The sequence below is a fragment of the Barbatula barbatula genome (genome assembly GCF_947034865.1).
Source record: "Barbatula barbatula genome assembly, chromosome: 24".
NCBI classification, from domain to species: Eukaryota; Metazoa; Chordata; class Actinopteri; order Cypriniformes; family Nemacheilidae; genus Barbatula; species Barbatula barbatula.
The window spans coordinates 950,714-968,258 of NC_136787.1; the positions used below are offsets into that span (position 1 = coordinate 950,714).

General features: G+C 40.2%; 1 protein-coding gene across 3 annotated transcripts; it reads left to right on the top strand.

Annotated features, from left to right (window-relative positions):
- The first annotated feature begins 5,434 nt into the window (after nt 1-5,434).
- On the top strand, nt 5,435-17,066 carry ddx4 (DEAD (Asp-Glu-Ala-Asp) box polypeptide 4). 3 transcript variants are annotated; one of them, XM_079449479.1, is made up of 22 exons: nt 5,435-5,533; nt 5,960-5,999; nt 7,534-7,564; nt 7,816-7,863; nt 7,970-8,002; nt 8,820-8,870; nt 9,052-9,105; nt 10,166-10,195; nt 10,277-10,330; nt 10,426-10,467; nt 10,550-10,585; nt 10,675-10,722; nt 10,809-10,951; nt 11,228-11,380; nt 11,564-11,718; nt 11,907-12,036; nt 12,674-12,840; nt 13,443-13,588; nt 13,922-14,021; nt 14,111-14,381; nt 15,520-15,627; nt 16,437-17,066. In XM_079449479.1, the coding sequence occupies exons 2-22, from the start codon at nt 5,976-5,978 to the stop codon at nt 16,521-16,523; spliced, it is 1,911 nt and encodes a 636-aa protein (XP_079305605.1). In that variant the 5' UTR covers nt 5,435-5,533; nt 5,960-5,975; the 3' UTR covers nt 16,524-17,066. The 3 variants fall into 3 exon arrangements, with proteins under 3 accessions (XP_079305605.1, XP_079305606.1, XP_079305607.1); XM_079449480.1 differs by having other exon boundaries at nt 5,495-5,764; XM_079449481.1 differs by lacking the exon at nt 5,435-5,533 and adding an exon at nt 5,556-5,764 and having other exon boundaries at nt 5,848-5,999.
- Nucleotides 17,067-17,545: the final 479 nt, after the last annotated feature.

Here is a 17,545-nt window from a genome sequence, read left to right on the forward strand (position 1 = left end):
TGGTATTACTACTTGATTTGTTTTTGAAGACTGCATTCACCAGCTGCTGTTTGAATCTAGTTTGTTATAGATTTGAACGAATGAATGAGACATTTACAGTATATATACAAGCGCTTTACAATCATATAAGGGGTCTCTCCTCACCCACCACCACTGTGCAACAGCAGCACCAGTGCACTTAACACGCAACCACCCGCACCGGCTATAGGTAGAGAGGAGAGAGGGTGCGGGGATTATTAGGAGGCCATGGTTGACAAGGGCCATTGGGTTTAGCTTCAGTGGGCAACAAGTCTTAGGCTACAGGGTGATATGGCGGGTGGCTGCTGGATTTTTCTCTCTCTCCATCATTTTGACATTTGACCCTAGGCGTTGGAGCTTGTGTCAAGAATATCTACGAAGTCATGTTATATTAATACCTAAACTATTACAGAGAAATAATTTGTAGTTCAGTTATCAACAAAATATTTTCTCTAACACCGCCCTTATTGGTGTAGTCTAACTCTTGCAGTCATAAATTATTACTCGCGCCATTTCCCTCCAAGTTTAGGATTAGGTGTGGGTCGGGTTAGAATTAGGTGCGGGCCGGGTTAGGATTAGGTGTGGGCCGGTTTAGAATTAGGTGAGGGCCGGGTTAGGATTAGGTGTGGGCCGGGTTAGGATTAGGTGAGGGCCGGGTTAGAATTGGGTGCGGGCCGGGTTAGGTGTGGGCCAGGTTAGGATTAGGTGTGGGCCGTTTTAGAATTAGGTGCGGGCCGGGTTAGAATTAGGTGCGGGCCGGGTTAGGATTAGGTGCGGGCCGGGTTAGGATTAGGTGTGGGCTGGTTTAGAATTAGGTATGGGCCAGGCTAGGATTAGGATTAGGTGTTGGCCGGGTTAGGATTAGGTGGAGGCCGGGTTAGAATTAGGTGTGGGCCGGTTGAGAATTAGGTGAGGGCCGGGTTAGAATTAGGTGTGGGATGGTTTAGAATTAGGTGTGGGCTGTTTTAGAATTAGGTGCGGGCCGGGTAAGAATTAGGTGAGGGCCGGGTTAGGATTAGGTGTGGGCCGGGTTAGGATTAGGTGTGGGCTGGTTTAGAATTAGGTATGGGGGGGGCTAGGATTAGTATTAGGTGTTGGCCGGGTCAGAATTAGGGGAGGGCCGGGTTAGAATTAGGTGTGGGCTGGTTTAGAATTAGGGGTGGGCTGTTTTAGAATTAGGGGTGGGCTGTTTTAGAATTAGGTGCGGGCCGGGTTAGAATTAGGTGTGGGCTGGTTTAGAATTAGGTGTGGGCTGTTTTAGAATTAGGTGCGGGCCGGGTTAGAATTAGGTGTGGGCCGGGTTAGGATTAGGTGTGGGCCGGGCTAGGATTAGGATAAGGTGTTGGCCGGGTTAGGATTAGGTGTGGGCCGGGTTAGGATTAGGTGTGGGCCGGGCTAGAATTAGGTGAGGGCCGGGTTAGAATTAGGTGCAGGCCGGGTTAGAATTAGGTGAGGGCCGGGTTAGAATTAGGTGAGGGCCGGGTTAGAATTAGGTGTGGGCCGGGTTAGAATTAGGTGTGGGCTGGTTTAGAATTAGGTGCGGGCCGGGTTAGGATTAGGTGTGGGCCGGGTTAGGATTAGGTGTGGGCTGGTTTAGAATTAGGTATGGGGGGGGCTAGGATTAGGATTAGGTGTTGGCCGGGTCAGAATTAGGGGAGGGCCGGGTTAGAATTAGGTGTGGGCTGGTTTAGAATTAGGGGTGGGCTGTTTTAGAATTAGGGGTGGGCTGTTTTAGAATTAGGTGCGGGTCGGGTTAGAATTAGGTGTGGGCTGGTTTAGAATTAGGTGTGGGCTGTTTTAGAATTAGGTGCGGGCCGGGTTAGAATTAGGTGTGGGCCGGGTTAGGATTAGGTGTGGGCCGGGCTAGGATTAGGATAAGGTGTTGGCCGGGTTAGGATTAGGTCTGGGCAGGGTTAGGATTAGGTGTGGGCCGGGCTAGAATTAGGTGAGGGCCGGGTTAGAATTAGGTGCAGGCCGGGTTAGAATTAGGTGAGGGCCGGGTTAGAATTAGGTGAGGGCCGGGTTAGAATTAGGTGTGGGCTGGTTTAGAATTAGGTGTGGGCTGTTTTAGAATTAGGTGCGGGCCGGGTTAGAATTAGGTGCGGGCCGGGTTAGGATTAGGTGTGGGCCGGGTTAGGATTAGGTGAGGGCCGGGTTAGAATTAGGTGAGGGCCGGGTTAGAATTAGGTCCGGACATGTCAATTTACCGTCTTTTTGAACGTGTAGCTGTATAATGAATTTGTGAGAGAATGACTCTGATTCACTGAATGGAATACACATGTGAGAGACCACTCGAAGACCCTTAATTCTGTTCCTTTCCTGTTACCGTTCCTTGTGTTCTGGGGTAACCACCTACTGCCATACTCCATAGAAGGTGAAATTAATTAATGGCAATGGTGTCAAAAGTGCCACACAACGTTTTGCTTCCCTACATTCTTCATATGATCTACTTTTGTGTTCAGCAGAACAAAGACATTTAAAAGGCGTTTCTTTTCCTACTATGGTAGTCAATGGAGTCCACGGACTGTTTGGTTAATATCATTCTCTGTGTTCGTCAGAACAAAGAAATGTATACAGATTTGGAACAACTCGATGTTGAGTAAATGATGACAGAATTTTCATTTTTGGGTGAACAGCTCCTTAAAATTGACTGTTATTTGGAGCTATTCATTATTCCATCCATTGAAGCCCCAGCAGCCCTAAAGCATGATCCTTCCACCTGTGCTTTGCTGTGGGGACGGTGTTCTTTTGGTGTGTGTTGTGTGCGAGGGCTTTTTTTGCACCAAACATATCTAAAAGTTTGACGGTGGTCTCATCACATTATTCCACATGGTTTTGGGAGATTTTTTTCAAACATGATCCGGGCTTGAATGTTTGTTTTAAGGCTGCCATCCCCCATTGCCCAGACATACAGTATGAAGAATTGGGACGATTGTTTTCACATGTTATCATTTGCCAGAAATGGTTGCTAATCTGTCTTTTGGCAGTCGCTCTTACCAGTTTCTCCTGATTTTCTCATCAATTTTAGGAGGATGTTACTGTTTTGCCCTATTTCCTCCACTGGTCAATTGTTAACTTTGAATGAATTAATTTGTTTTGTAAACCTCTGCTAATATATATTTAAAATAATAAGGTTTTGTTGAAATCCAGTCACACTGTACTTTTTGACTGATTCATATTTAACTTAAGTCTGAATGTGATTGGTTGATTTTGAACACTGCCACAATCCCCATTATAAAAGCGTGTGCAAATTTATGCAACGTTGTTTATTCCCGCCCAAATTATAATTGTTGTTATTCCCTTTAGAATATAGGTTGCTATTTTACAATTAAGATGGAACAGGTTCTGATATGATTCATCTTGGTTTAATTTTTTCCAAAAGGAAACCCTGCAGTTTTAATAGTGGTGTTAGATGCGCTGTAAATCAGTACAGATTTTAATGATAATTTTAAATCTAACTTTGTTTTTTATTTTGTCTTGTTGTGCAGCACTGTCGAGCTTGTGCAGAGGCAGCAGTTTTTGCCAGAGGAGAACTGGAATCCCCTGGTTAGGCCTGGTTTCCCTCTGAGGTTTTTTTCTCCTCCAATGGAGTTTTGGGTTCCTCGACACCGTTTTCATACTGTTTTGCACTGTTTGCCTGGCCGGGGGGGCTGCTAGAATTTGATAGTTTTATTTCATTAACACTGCATATAGGAATTTATTGTGTGTCTGATATTTGACCTGTGTTTTGACTTGCATAACCTTTTATGTTTTACTTATAGTCAATGTTTTCTTGTACAGCTGCTTTGTAACAATGAACATTGTAAAAAGCGCTATATAAATAAAGCTGACCTGACTTGTCACAGTATTTTGGACGCAGCACAGATCTTTTAGAAGATTCCTGCTTGGCATTATTCAAATTGTATTCCCACATAATAGCCTACTTTATATATAGTATAGTGTGTACATTTGCAAGTGTGTGTGTAAACATTCTTCCACTAAATTCAGAATGGATGTATTCATGTGCATTTTAGCTCATTACTGGAATTTATTGCCACCCTTCAATGGGGAAATTCATGTATTATTTGGAGCAATGGAGCAATTACTCTAATCTTTCTTTGTGCACATAACTATAAATTCATCAGGTTACTGTTCACTAGGCAGAGATTCTTCCAGAGGCCGAAACATTCAGGCTTCACCTTCCCACCCCTACACATCTACTACATGAGATTTAAAGATCAAGAGACAAATCAGTGCAATATACTAAACTTAATAATATGACATTTATGCATCGCATAAACTTTAAAATCTTGCTTATTACCTATAAAGCCTTGCATGGTTTAGCTCCTCACTACTTGAGAGAACTTCTAACGTATTATAGTCCATCACATGCACTGCGCTCTCAGGCGTCAGGTCAGTTGGTAATACCTAGAATTTCAAAATCAAGTGCAGGCGGCAGATCATTTTCTTATCTAGCGCCTAAACTTTGGAACAGTCTTCCCTGCACTGTCCGGGAGGCGGACACACTCTGTCAGTTTAAATCTAAACTAAAGACGCATCTTTTTAATCTTGCATAGGGCCTACACTACATTATCATAATATATGTATTTCAAAGATCTAGGCTGCACTAGTTAGATCAACCGGAACCAGGGACACTTCCAATAACAACTGATGCATTTGTTGCATCAAAGAGTGCAGAACAGTACTCTACTCTCAGCCAGTCTTGTCTCATTGTTCCAAGGTTACCGGAGCGGGCAGGACGCAGTCCAAGGTTACCAGAGCGGGCAGGACGCAATCCATTCCCAGACCTGACAAATGCTGGACGAAGGACGTGGCGACTGTACAAAACTTCAGCCGCTATTAGATTATTAATGATAATTTTAAATCTTACTTTGTTTTTTATTTTGTCTTGTTGTGCAGCACTGTCGAGCTTGTGCAGAGGCAGCATTTTTTGCCAGAGGAGAACTGGAATCCCCTGGTTAGGCCTGGTCTCCCTCTGAGGTTTTTTTCTCCTCCAATGGAGTTTTGGGTTCCTCGTCACCGTTTGCATACTGTTTTGCACTGTTTGCCTGGCCGGGGGGGCTGCTAGAATTTGATAGTCTTATTTAATTAACACTGCATATAGGAATTTATTGTGTGTCTGATATTTGACCTGTGTTTTGACTTCCATAACCTTTTATGTTTTACTTATAGTCAATGTTTTCTTGTACAGCTGCTTTGTAACAATGAACATTGTAAAAAGCGCTATATAAATAAAGCTGACTTGACTTGACATTTAAATTGTTTATTTTATTGTTTACTGAAAGTTGTTCACGTGATTTTTTTCGGTTCGTCTGAAAGATTCAGATCATTAACTGCAGACTGTGAATAGAATGAAACAGATTCGCGAACGGTTCGTTTGAATCCTTAAAATGAACCGATTCATTGCACTGAATTTTCCCGCCTACGTGCGTAATATTTACGTCATTACGTTGATCTCTCTTTCTGGACCCTCTCCACGTGCATCTGGTCGCACCTGCGGTCTGCTCGTATAAATGTATGACTTTTCATCTTCATAAGCTTTATTAATATGACTAAATATAGAAATACTTTACTGTTTTATAAGGAAATGTGTTTTTAGGGGACGAGTTGTGAATTAGTTGCAAGATAATTAACAAGACGTTAAGCTGCCGAGATTCAGCACATGTTTCATGCTAATACCGTCACTGCATTAGCTCAACTCATATCATCTGCAGAGCGTCATAAACACATTTCACTTCACCAACAGGTGAAACATTTTAATTGCGTTTGTCGTGACTCGCGAAACCCAAACGACAGATTTGAATTACATGTAATGTCTCGGTGTTGCAGAAACGGGATTGAAACCGTCTAAAGTTCACGGTTGCCTCGTTATTGTGTTTGATACGGTGTGTTGTTCGCTTTATGGACCATTGAGTGACGTTCCTTCACTTTCTGTCATCAGCTCATCTGAATCTGCCATGGAAGACTGGGAAGAAGATAAGGTAATATTCTGACTAGACTCGCTTTATTGTGCCGCTTATCGATAAAGTGAGGCAGAGCTTTGAATTATTTAACATTTTCAACCGTGAGGACTCAGTTAAACTGTTGTTTCTGTCTAAACCGCTGTCGCCGTGTAGAGGAGCGTTTTAAACGTCATCATCCTGCGGGTCTTTCAGAGGGGGACGACATGGTCGCCATATTGTTTGGTTAATCAAACGGAAGTACCCAAAAGTGGCCATTCGAGAAGACTAATTACATGAAAGACTTAATGTTATGCTGCTGTTCCTAATGACTTCTAGTGTGCACTAAAGTGTGACGTCATTAAGGGAGCGCAGAAGTGTAGTAAGTACGAGCGCGGCACGAGTCGCAGACGCGCGCATTGTGATCGTCAATACTGCACACATGAAACGCATCTCATTTCTTTTCTTCGCTTTTTGTTATGCCATGTATTCTTTTTGTGGATTAAATGTGCGCTGTTTAAGAATAATTAAATGCATCGTTACAGCTAATGTGTTCACGAAGTGTTAATACTGGTTTAAAAATACAAGAGTATTTTCTTCAGTTCACCGTTTTCTTGTCGTTGTCCTCTCGTTGGTTCCTTTTGGCAAAGACTCATTTTATTGTCTTTATGGTTTATATAATATAATGGAAAATTATTTTCCTTGCAGTTAAGTATTTATTTATTAATTGTTTACGATATTCTCGCATTTATTAATGTAGCGAAGCATCGTTTATAAGTGGGCCTAACTTAAGTTTCCACATATGTCATTTTAGTCTTGAGTACTTGCAGAATAGTATGGCACTTTATAGAGTCTTTAGTTTGATCACATTTATACAGCTGTACCAATATTTCTGAAAACATGCGACTCCTGTCAGGGGCGGATCTACAGCACGTGCACACACATCGCCAAGAAAACCAACGCGTGCGGTTCATATCCGGCATCTTTTAGGGCTGGGAACACTGCTCCATCTATCAGTGTCTTACGACCTCTAAACCCAGCGTCATATCCACCGTTTATATATAATTCAACACCCAAATGCAGTGAACAACGACACAGCTGATTTTAGTTCTCTCTCTCTCTCTGTCTCTCTCTCTCTCGGGTCTCTCTCTCTCTCTGTCCTGCACACAAGTAATGTAACTTGTGCACATGCTCCTTCTCTCGCTCTCCGTGGTTGATTCGTGGATGTGCCTCTTGCTTTTCTGGGAGAACTGTGCAATAAGGCACTTAGAAAAATACTTGCGTAACAATTTATCATGTTCGAAAAAAATGTCTAATAGCAGCTTTTTTATGTGCTTAAATAAATGTCTTAAAGGGGAAATGAACCATCCGGTCAAGGTAACACTGCTGACGTGCCCATGCTAGAAAACCATACAAAGGCATCCTTTTTTCTTTTAAAGGGTCACACTAATCTGGTTTACTATATCGTTTTTGATTGAAGTTGAAACCTATTTAATAAATAATGTTAACTTGACTGGATGGTTCATTTCCACATTAACTATAATTGTAATATGTTCATTTGTTTATCCTTACGCAGAGCCCTGTTGTATCCAGCAACTCCACTTTTGGTAGGTCATTTCTCATTTTTTCGAACATTGTCACCATTCGTGGGCTTACCCAAATTGAGATGCCAATGAGTGACGTAAATGAATGACAGATTTTGCACAGTTGGAGAACAGTGAGTGTATTGAGTATTTCCTCAAGTGAAGCTGTCCGGGAGTCATGAAAGCGGCGCAGTAAAGAACATTATTGAATGAAGGAGCTCAATGTTTTCATGTCAAATGTGTCACCCCGTTGAAGTAAGTTAATCTTTTCACAGGTATGAACTCCACTGGTGGAAATGGAGGATTCAAGAGCTGCTTTTCAGGTATAACTGGATTTGAGTCGTCTTTGAATAGTTTTGGCAAACTGACATCTGTTAAATGCCGGTGTTCAATACTACTGTAAATTCACAAAATGTTTTTTGTCTGTAGAAAGTGCAGGACATCAAAATGGAAACGATGAAGGTTTGTTTCGCTCGTCTCATAATGTTGTTTATTTAAGTGGTTAGGTGTCGTAATACATGCAGTATTACTTTGCTTTAGAATTGACGTTTGGAATAAATGACTGTAATAGATTAAATAGTGATGCAGACGGTTATCCGGCAGTAATGATTTGTTTTACTGATTCTGTCAATTACAATTTCAATACACGACTGCACTTTTCTACATCAAGTTGAATGTGTTGACACATCAGAAAATGTTTTGATTATACATTGTAATCTTGGCTAAATTGAACCGTTACTAAATTCTGATAATCCACAATAATGTAAATAAAATAAAAAAAACATTGTGTTAGCATTAACAGCACATATGAAAGGGCTCATCCACACCTTTTAACGCACACCTTTCAGCCAATCAGAATCCAGTATTCAAACAGACCATGGTATACGTTTTATTAATAAATCATTGTTAGTTCATATCTAATGCACAAATATTAAAGCTGCATTGCGTAACGAAGCGACGCTGCACAGATTGGTCAGTGTATGACAACAGAGTGTTATGAGAGTGACTTCACTGTACTGCTTTTGAATCACTCTTGCGATACGTGGCATTGCACAGATCTGTGCATGACATCAAAGTGAGTACAAACTGTGATTTCTACGGCAGTAAACGAGAAAACTTGACACGTGTTAAAACCTGTGCACTCTCTTTGTTGAAACGTATTTATATGACGTTTGTCTGCATGTCTATTAGGTCAGGTGTTTGTTATGGCTTATTCTGTTAAGGATGTGTGAAGTCATGTGTCTGATAAAGGGTCACTAGCTTCTCTGTATGTTTGTAGGTAAAGGCAGCTCTTGGGGGATGCCTGTTGGAGATGGATTCAGAGGCAGAGGTGAGTCGGTCTTGGATTGTCAGTGCTGGTGTGTGTGTGTATTTAAGAAACCGGTCAACAGCACAATACCGATACAGTTCAGGATACATTCTCTGAAAACAAGCTAGTGTAATAATTCTATCTTGTCACATACGTTAAATAGTTTGCTGGAAAAGACTGACTCATGTGGCATGTTTTTCAGGAGGAAGAGGAGGATCACGAGGCAGGGGAGGATTCAGAAATGCCTTTTCATCAGGTGATAAATTCATAATTTTCACACTGTTTTGTGAACTGATAATCAAGGCGACACATCCTAAGTTTAAGTGTACGTAGATAGTGACATTGTGCTGTAGTGGTGAAACAGATCGCGCTTGATCTTTAAATGGATCACAATGAAGGAGAAAGTGTGTCTATGTCTGCCGCTCTCTACGGCCAAACTGTATGATTGATTGTATTACAAACGTCAATTCATTCCATCGTTTACTTTGTTCATCATAAGAGATGCAATTAGCAAATGCGCTGGCAATTTTCATCTGGTTGGGAATTTTATTACACCTACACTGTTTTTCTGCAAACCTCGCATATTGCTTTTGTTCGCTCTACATCTGATTTTCTATAACCAAACCAGTTCCAAATTGTAGCGGTAGCTCTTCGCTTACCAAGCTCCTCCTCAACCTTAGGTCCGCCCTCCGCTATGCTTGTTTTCACTCCGCACCTGGACAGTGAGTCAGTCGCGCACGAAACTACGTCTTCAACTAGACTTATCGTTATTATCGCGATGAGACAAATATTTCCTGCGAGGAGAATTTTCGACGTTATATCGCCCATCCCTAATGGAAAGTGAAGTAAATGAAGCGGTACATCACATCTATAATCTGATCTCTAAGGATTCATCTGTCATACAGATATTCTGCACCATAGGTTCTCAAACATGTCCTGTAGGATGCCTAGTACTGCACATTGATCTTGTACTGTGTGTATCAACTGTTCATTCAAATGAATCCGTTCAAAAGAGTCACGAACAGGACATTAGCAGATGTGTGTAAACGACGTCGCAAAATATAACGCAGAAAACACTGTTTAACCGTTAACGTTTTTCAGTTTATTATTAGTGTGGTTATGTCGAAGCAGAAAAGCTTACAGGTTTTGAGCACTATTCACACCCGGCGGTTTTCAGGTCAGATATTCTCCAAATGCACCATGTGAAATATGAATTGGGTGAATTCATGTGCGGGAGAGTGACCGGTCAGAGTCTGGCATATTTGACCTTTTGTGTTTGCTTTGTAAAATTGACAACAATGTGTTTTGTCTTTCAGAAGCTGAAGACAGAAATGGGAACAGTGAGGGTAATGCTCATAACTTTCAGATTGGTGCGGTACATTATAATTCTTGCATTTCCAAAACACTTGTCTGTTTATCTGTTACAGGTTATAAAGGAGGGGAGGGGCGAGGAAGAAGAGGTCGTGGTGGTTTCCGTGCCGGTTGGTTGATAGAATATTAGATTCTGATTAGTTCAGTATTAACTATAGTAAGTTGTGTGATAATTGAATGTTGACATGTATCATTGTATCATCAGATGGTGAATGTGATTCTGAGAGGAAAGGCTTTGGGCGAGGAGGTGATGGATTATATGGGTGATGATATAAATAGCTCTCAAAGTGAACCGTACAGGTTTAACAAACTCTTTTTTCACCATGCAGGTTTTCGAGGCCGGGATGAAGATACGTTTTCCAAGGGTAAGTTACGGCATTTACTCAATACTTTCACCAGCATTTTATGCCATGTTGTGTTTTTATTAACTACTCTTTTTCATTTGCTGAATTAGTTTCGACAGCAGACAGAGAGGATAAAGAGAATATAAATGAAAATGCCGGTATGTCTCATTCACCTTCAGTGTGTTCATAGGATGTGACATCATTTCAACATGAGACTATTATCAATCTTGTTTCTCATTTGAAGGACCCAAGGTGGTTTATGTGCCTCCACCGCCACCGGAGGATGAGAACTCCATCTTTTCCCAGTTTGCCACAGGCATTAACTTCAGCAAGTATGATGATATATCTGTGGATGTGAGCGGCAGCAACCCTCCAAAAGCCATTCTGGTGAGTTGTTGGTCTTCACTGTCTGGTAAATTCCTGAAAGCCTTCTTCATATGTAGCGAAGACGAGAGTCCAGCAGGAATCCAGCCTTGTAGAGTTTGGCTTAATTATCACAAAAGGGAGATGTAAACAAGAGTTCATGTTTGGGCTAATGAAACTGATTTGTGTTTGTAAGGTTTACACCAATAGCAAATAGTGAAAGTTTGAAATGGCGTTGGCTTTTACTATAGTCACGTCTCTGAGCTAGTATCGCACAAACTCTGTTTCTGTTTTTTCCAGACTTTTGAGGAAGCAGGACTTTGTGAGTCACTGAACAAGAATGTTGCAAAATCTGGATACGTCAAACCCACTCCTGTCCAGAAACACGGCATTCCCATTATATCTGCAGGAAGAGATCTGATGGCTTGTGCCCAGACTGGATCGGGAAAAACGGTTGAAACACAATCCTCAGCTCTGTTCTGTCCTCATTACACACAACTGTTATTAAACCCTCTCTATTGTTTTCATATTTCCATCTGTTGCGCAAAACTGTTCACGTTCCATCAGTAACTGTGTGGTCATTTTTTGTCAGGCTTATGATATTTGCATGTTGCATTGATTCTGTGGTTTCTTCAGGCGGCTTTCCTGCTGCCCATCCTTCAGCAGCTCATGAAGGACGGTGTAGCGGCCAGTAAATTCAGCGAGGTGCAGGAACCCGAGGCCATTATTGTGGCTCCTACCAGAGAGCTCATCAATCAGATCTATATGGAGGCCAGGAAGTTTGCATATGGGTAAACATCTTTGACCTCTGATAGATGGTTACTTGAGATTTACCACAAGTTTATAATCAATAGTTTTGGTGCTGGTGTGGTGTTAAAACTAAGTAAATGCTCACTTTATAATCATTTCAGGTCTGTCTTATAATTGCTCACGTTGGACTTGTTTTCAGCCTCATTCATGACTGTTGAATGTCTTGCAGGACTTGTGTGCGTCCTGTGGTGGTCTATGGTGGGATAAACACTGGATACACTATCAGAGAGGTGTTGAAAGGTTGCAACGTTTTATGTGGAACCCCTGGAAGATTGCTTGATATTATTGGTCGTGGAAAGGTAATTCACCAAATATTTTCAGAAGACTATTTGTCCTGTTCTGCCTGCTCAAGACTAGGGATGTAACGATTCACCGTGAGCCAGTTTACAAATTATTACAATATGTGATGATTCAAGTCGGTTAAAATAATCGCAGTACTTGTTTTAAATATCCACATTTACAAAGTTTGCAGAAGAAAGCTGCTATGTTTCTTAAGAAAGTAAAAGTTAGGGTTGGGGTCGATGGCCTTGTGGTTAGTGCTTTGCTTCCTGTCCTCACTCCTAATGCATTAATAAAAAAGCCAAATAAATCTTTAAAAAAGCACAGACAAAGTCTTAGTTTGTTCATATTAAAGAGACTTTTGTATTATACATTTTTTATTATACAAAATTTTGTATTATACAAAATTATTTGCAATTTATTTAGGTTATTTGGCAAAGTATATTTTTGTTTTACAAAGAATTGTGCAGCATTAGAGAAACCGTAAGTGTCAAACCTTGAGATCAGAACCGTGAATCACATTGTGATCTGAGTGAATCGTTACATCCCCACCCCACGCTTATGTTTATTACATGCAGACAGATATGATGAACCAATTTGTTGGAGTTTACACTTTGGTGTTGAGATGAAGGTAAATTAGTTTTTTTAATTATAAAGGTCGGCTTAAGTAAGGTCCGGTACTTGGTTCTGGATGAAGCAGACAGAATGCTGGACATGGGCTTTGAGCCAGACATGCGCAAGTTGGTGGGATCTCCAGGAATGCCTTCAAAAGAAGATCGGCAAACCCTTATGTTCAGCGCGACCTTCCCTGAAGATATTCAAAGGTCACTCACAGAAATAGTAACTTAAATCACGCTCATTTCAGACTTGTTTGATTTCCATTGAATGTTCACACTGCTCTTGCATTTAGAAAAGTACCAATATTGAGATGAAAATCTGAACCGACACATTCACAGATAATACTCTCCCCACAACTCTGGCTACAGCTTCTGAAAATCTCACATATATAATTAAATCCTAAAGATATTGTTTGAAGAATGTTCTGTGGGTTCTTCTGGACCAGTGTTGTTAATATATAATTATTTCAAACTCTTAAGTGCCACAAAACTGTAAGGTGTTGTAGTGGAATGGTTATCTGACAGGCGTTTAGTGCTGACCACTTGTAACCATCGTAATTGATTTTAAACAGGTGTGTCATCCTAAATGTTACATCAGATATTACTCGGAGTAAAATACTTTTCCATGTAAAGTAAAGAATCTTTCGCCCACATGTGAATAACATGATATATTCATCCCAATTTGTACCTTTAGCTGTTTAAACCCAATGATTTCCAGATCTTTGACATGTCCACTGAATACGGTTTGTTGAACATTCTCCATGACATAGTATGTTGTTAATGATGTGTGTTTGTGTGTGATGCGATAGGCTGGCAGCTGAGTTTTTGAAGGTGGACTACATGTTTCTTGCGGTTGGTGTGGTGGGCGGAGCCTGCAGTGATGTGGAGCAGAGCATCATTCAGGTGACCCAGTTCTCCAAGAGAGAACAGCTGCTGGATCTACTCAGAACCACAGGTGTGTTTTTACAACATTATTGAACGCGTGAAGCAGACGACTGAGTATCTTTGCTCTCCATATAAAATGACTAACTTGAGGTATTTCTGTTTTTACACTTTGGAAAGCAGCAAATATGCTAGAGTACATTCACAAATGTGAAAACACAATAATATGAGCATTATCAGTGCACAGCCACACAACAAACTCATAGAAACTCCTTATCACTCACTTTGATCCGACGTATCATGTTTAGTCTTGAAACATTGTCTTGTTTTACTATGTGTTTTACAGATATCCTCTTTTAATACCAGAATGTATGAATATGGTGTGGTGTTTTGTTTGCATTTACAGGCAATGATCGCACAATGGTTTTTGTTGAAACCAAAAGAAGTGCCGATTTCATAGCAACCTTTCTTTGTCAGGAGAATGTAGCTACGACAAGCATCCACGGGTAACATCTTTATTCTGATGCTGATTTGTAACCTCTGAACCACATGTTATAGATACAAATAACAAGTGCACCCTTTTTCTTCCAAAAAGCGATCGTGAACAGAGAGAACGTGAGAAAGCTCTCCTTGATTTCCGAACGGGCCAGTGTCCTGTGCTTGTGGCCACATCCGTCGCCGCCAGAGGACTGGACATTGAACACGTCCAGCATGTGGTGAACTTTGATCTGCCCAGCAGCATTGATGAATATGTGCATCGCATTGGTAGAACCGGGCGCTGTGGAAACATCGGACGGGCCGTGTCCTTCTTCGACCCAGAGCCTGACACTCCCCTGGCTCGCTCTCTGGTCAAAGTCCTCTCAGGGGTTTGTACTTTCCTGTTTTATTCTGGACTAGGGTGCAACGATTCTAGATTTTGTTGATACCACTATAGTCTGAGGATTAATCATGGTTATTATAGTAGAACTGGTAATCGGGTACACAGGGTTGCCCCGTGTCCTTAAAACGTCTTTGTTTAAAAGTATTAAATTCAGATCTTGGAGGTCTTAAATATTTTGGTCACATTTCCACAAAAAAACTTTCCGTCTGACGGACCAAATGATTTTCAAATCATTGAACAGGCCAAAGATTTTATATATTTCTATTGCTAACAGTCCAGGATCCAGTCCAGTGTATGTTGAGTGTCACCAGAAACAAACCTCAGGAGTGACGTACAGTAACGTGTATAATGAATCAAAAACCAGGCTCATATTTCATCATCTGTGACCCATCTGAAGTGTTTTCTTTTGTGATTTGTTGTTTTCTACATAATGTATGTAATGTAAAGAACATTGTTAAAATATAACCTTATATAACATATCTTTGACACGGCCTTACTCCGTCAATATTACAGACTGAAATCAAATGTGATTCTCTTTATCTCATAATCAGATTCAGAGACTTTAGCCTGCTTTTCTCAGACTGGGTCACATATTTATTTTTACAAACATCTCAAAAGTATTTGAATATTCTGAAAACCAGTTCTCCCTTTTCTTTTTCTGCAAATATAAAGCTTTATTTTTATTTTGAATTTAGGTGAAATTCTGTCAGTAGTTCAAAGACAAAAACTGTGTGCATAGAAACTGAAAGTAACTTAAGTGGTCTCTACATTTTCAGAGGCTTTGAATATAAGATCTATATAATATATGTATTAGAATGTGTATGTCAATCGCAGGTTTTAAATTCATATAAATTTAATTTAACTTGTTTATATCTGTAGACACCCTGGTACAGAACTGAATAAGTTAGTCGCATGTTATGCTTTCTATTCAGTTAGATCAAACCATTTTAAAGTTATTAAAGGCGATCAGTCAGGAGCAGTGATGACTGTTACCTGAGAACTTTATGGGCTGTGAATGAACTTGTGTATGATTTTATAACTTGCCTAACACCCTTTTTCCTTTTGATAAGTTGTTTCAGCTAATGAGTAACAGATTGGTTTGTACGTTTCATCTTTACTGTCAGGCTCAACAGGAAGTTCCCAAATGGCTGGAGGAAATTGCATTCAGTGCTCATGGAACAACAGGTTTTAACCCACGTGGAAAAGTGTTTGCATCCACAGACACGCGCAAGGTACGCCACATTCATTCCATGTGTCTAGTTAAATGATCTCTTTGAAACATCCTGTTAAAGCCCTATTTCCAAAGGTGTTTGTGTACAATCCACTGCTGTTGTTATCTGATGATATTGTTATAACCGTTTATGGAAAGTAATTTCTCAAACACACTTGTTTTTGAAAGAGCGGCTTCATAGAGTCTAGGTTGGCTTCACACAGCATTATGTTTCCATCCAGAGAAATGAGTCATTTTAACCAATGTCGAGCCCTGTAACTCCTGTCTTAAGCTTTTCGAGCGAAGCTTTTTCATTATACGTCCTCTAGTAGCAAAAAAAACACATGATGCTTTAGCGAGAACTGTTGAAACTAAGGAAATGTCAATTATACTATACATTCACATGGGCTCTTCACTTAAGATGTTTTCTCTTGCTTTGGTCAAATGTGCTTATGCATGGATGTAGCTTTAAACGCCAAAAAGCGTTTTGATTTAAAGGCAGCTATATTCTCATGAAAACTTTTTAAAGTCAAGCAATTTCTGTAATTTTACATCCAAACTAATACACTTTCATATTTATTAGACATGCTTTTTGATACCATTAAAATGTAATACAGTAAATTAAAATGCATAATTTGGGATAAAAGCTTTAGTAAAACACACTATTGTATTAGATTTCAGATGTTGTAATATTGAGATACCAGATCCCTAAAATGTTCCACCCTTGTAAATAGTTGTTATATTAATAATGAATTAATATTTTATTATTTTTTGAATCACTTGAGTTTGTTTGACTCCTCTGCTGCCTGTGTCTGAAAATCTTTTTCATAGGGTGGCTCATTCAAGACAGATCGGCAAGAAACGACTGGTCCAAGCCCAGCCGCCGCTGCCCCAGAAGATGAGGATGAGTGGGAATAATTTCTCATCCACCTGTTTATTCTATTGCTTTCTTTTAAAGTTTTCATCTTCTTGTTTGTGAGTTTCTTCATGGCTTCAGAAGGTTTGTTAAAGAGCTATAGGTATGCTAAAGACTGTAGGTTTGAGCTGAAGGAATGAGAATCAAAACAAAATACCATTTAGATGTTTGGTTTGATCTAATGATCTTGGTTTTTTTTCACTTGTTTGGATTTGAGCACGGCTGAATATGTGGATTTGTTTTGTGAAATGACACATTTGTGTGTTTTAGCACTTTGCTAAGTGTATTGAGTTTTGACAACCTTCACCAGAATGTCTTTTCTACAGTTGTATGTGAATCAGTTCGATTAAATCTGACAGTTTCCAGTTTTTTTTTTTCAAACTTATTTGTCTCAAGGCTGAAGTATACAGGTAAATAAACTTGTTTTACTTATGTGCCTTTCCAAATAAAATGGTTATTTACCAGACTTCAGCTTCCAGGTTGTTGTTTTTTAGTCTTCAGTGCAAGGCAACATTCTGCCATTGCTGTGTACACTGTTCTTGAAATTAAATTATATAGCGCTTTTTACAATTTTCATTGTTACAAAGCAGCTGTACAAGAAAAAAATGACTAAGTAAAACATAAAAGGTTATGGAAGTCAAAACACAGTTCAAATATCAGACACACAATAAATTTCTATATGCAGTGTTAATGAAATAAAACTATAATATTCTAGCAGCCCCCCCGGCCAGGCAAACAGTGCAAAACAGTATGAAAACGGTGGCGAGGAACCCAAAACTCCATTGGAGGAGAAAATAAACCTCGGAGGGAAACCAGGCCTAACCAGGGGATTCCAGTTCTCCTCTGGCAAAAACTGCAGCCTCTGCACAAGCTCAACAGTGCTGCACAACAAGGCTAAATAAAAAACAAAGTTAAATTTATCATTAATAATCTAATAGTGGCTGAAGTTTTGTAGAGTCGCCACGTCCTTCGTCCAGCATTTGTCAGGTCTGGGAATGGATTGCGTCCTGCCCGCTCCGGTAAC

Coding starts and splice junctions, on each gene's coding strand:
- ddx4 (XM_079449479.1), top strand. CDS start 5,976: ATGGAAGACTGGGAAGAAGATAAG. Junction 8,003..8,819: donor TCAAAATGGAAACGATGAAG/GTTTGTTTCGCT, acceptor GTATGTTTGTAG/GTAAAGGCAGCTCTTGGGGG. Junction 11,381..11,563: donor AGACTGGATCGGGAAAAACG/GTTGAAACACAA, acceptor TGGTTTCTTCAG/GCGGCTTTCCTGCTGCCCAT.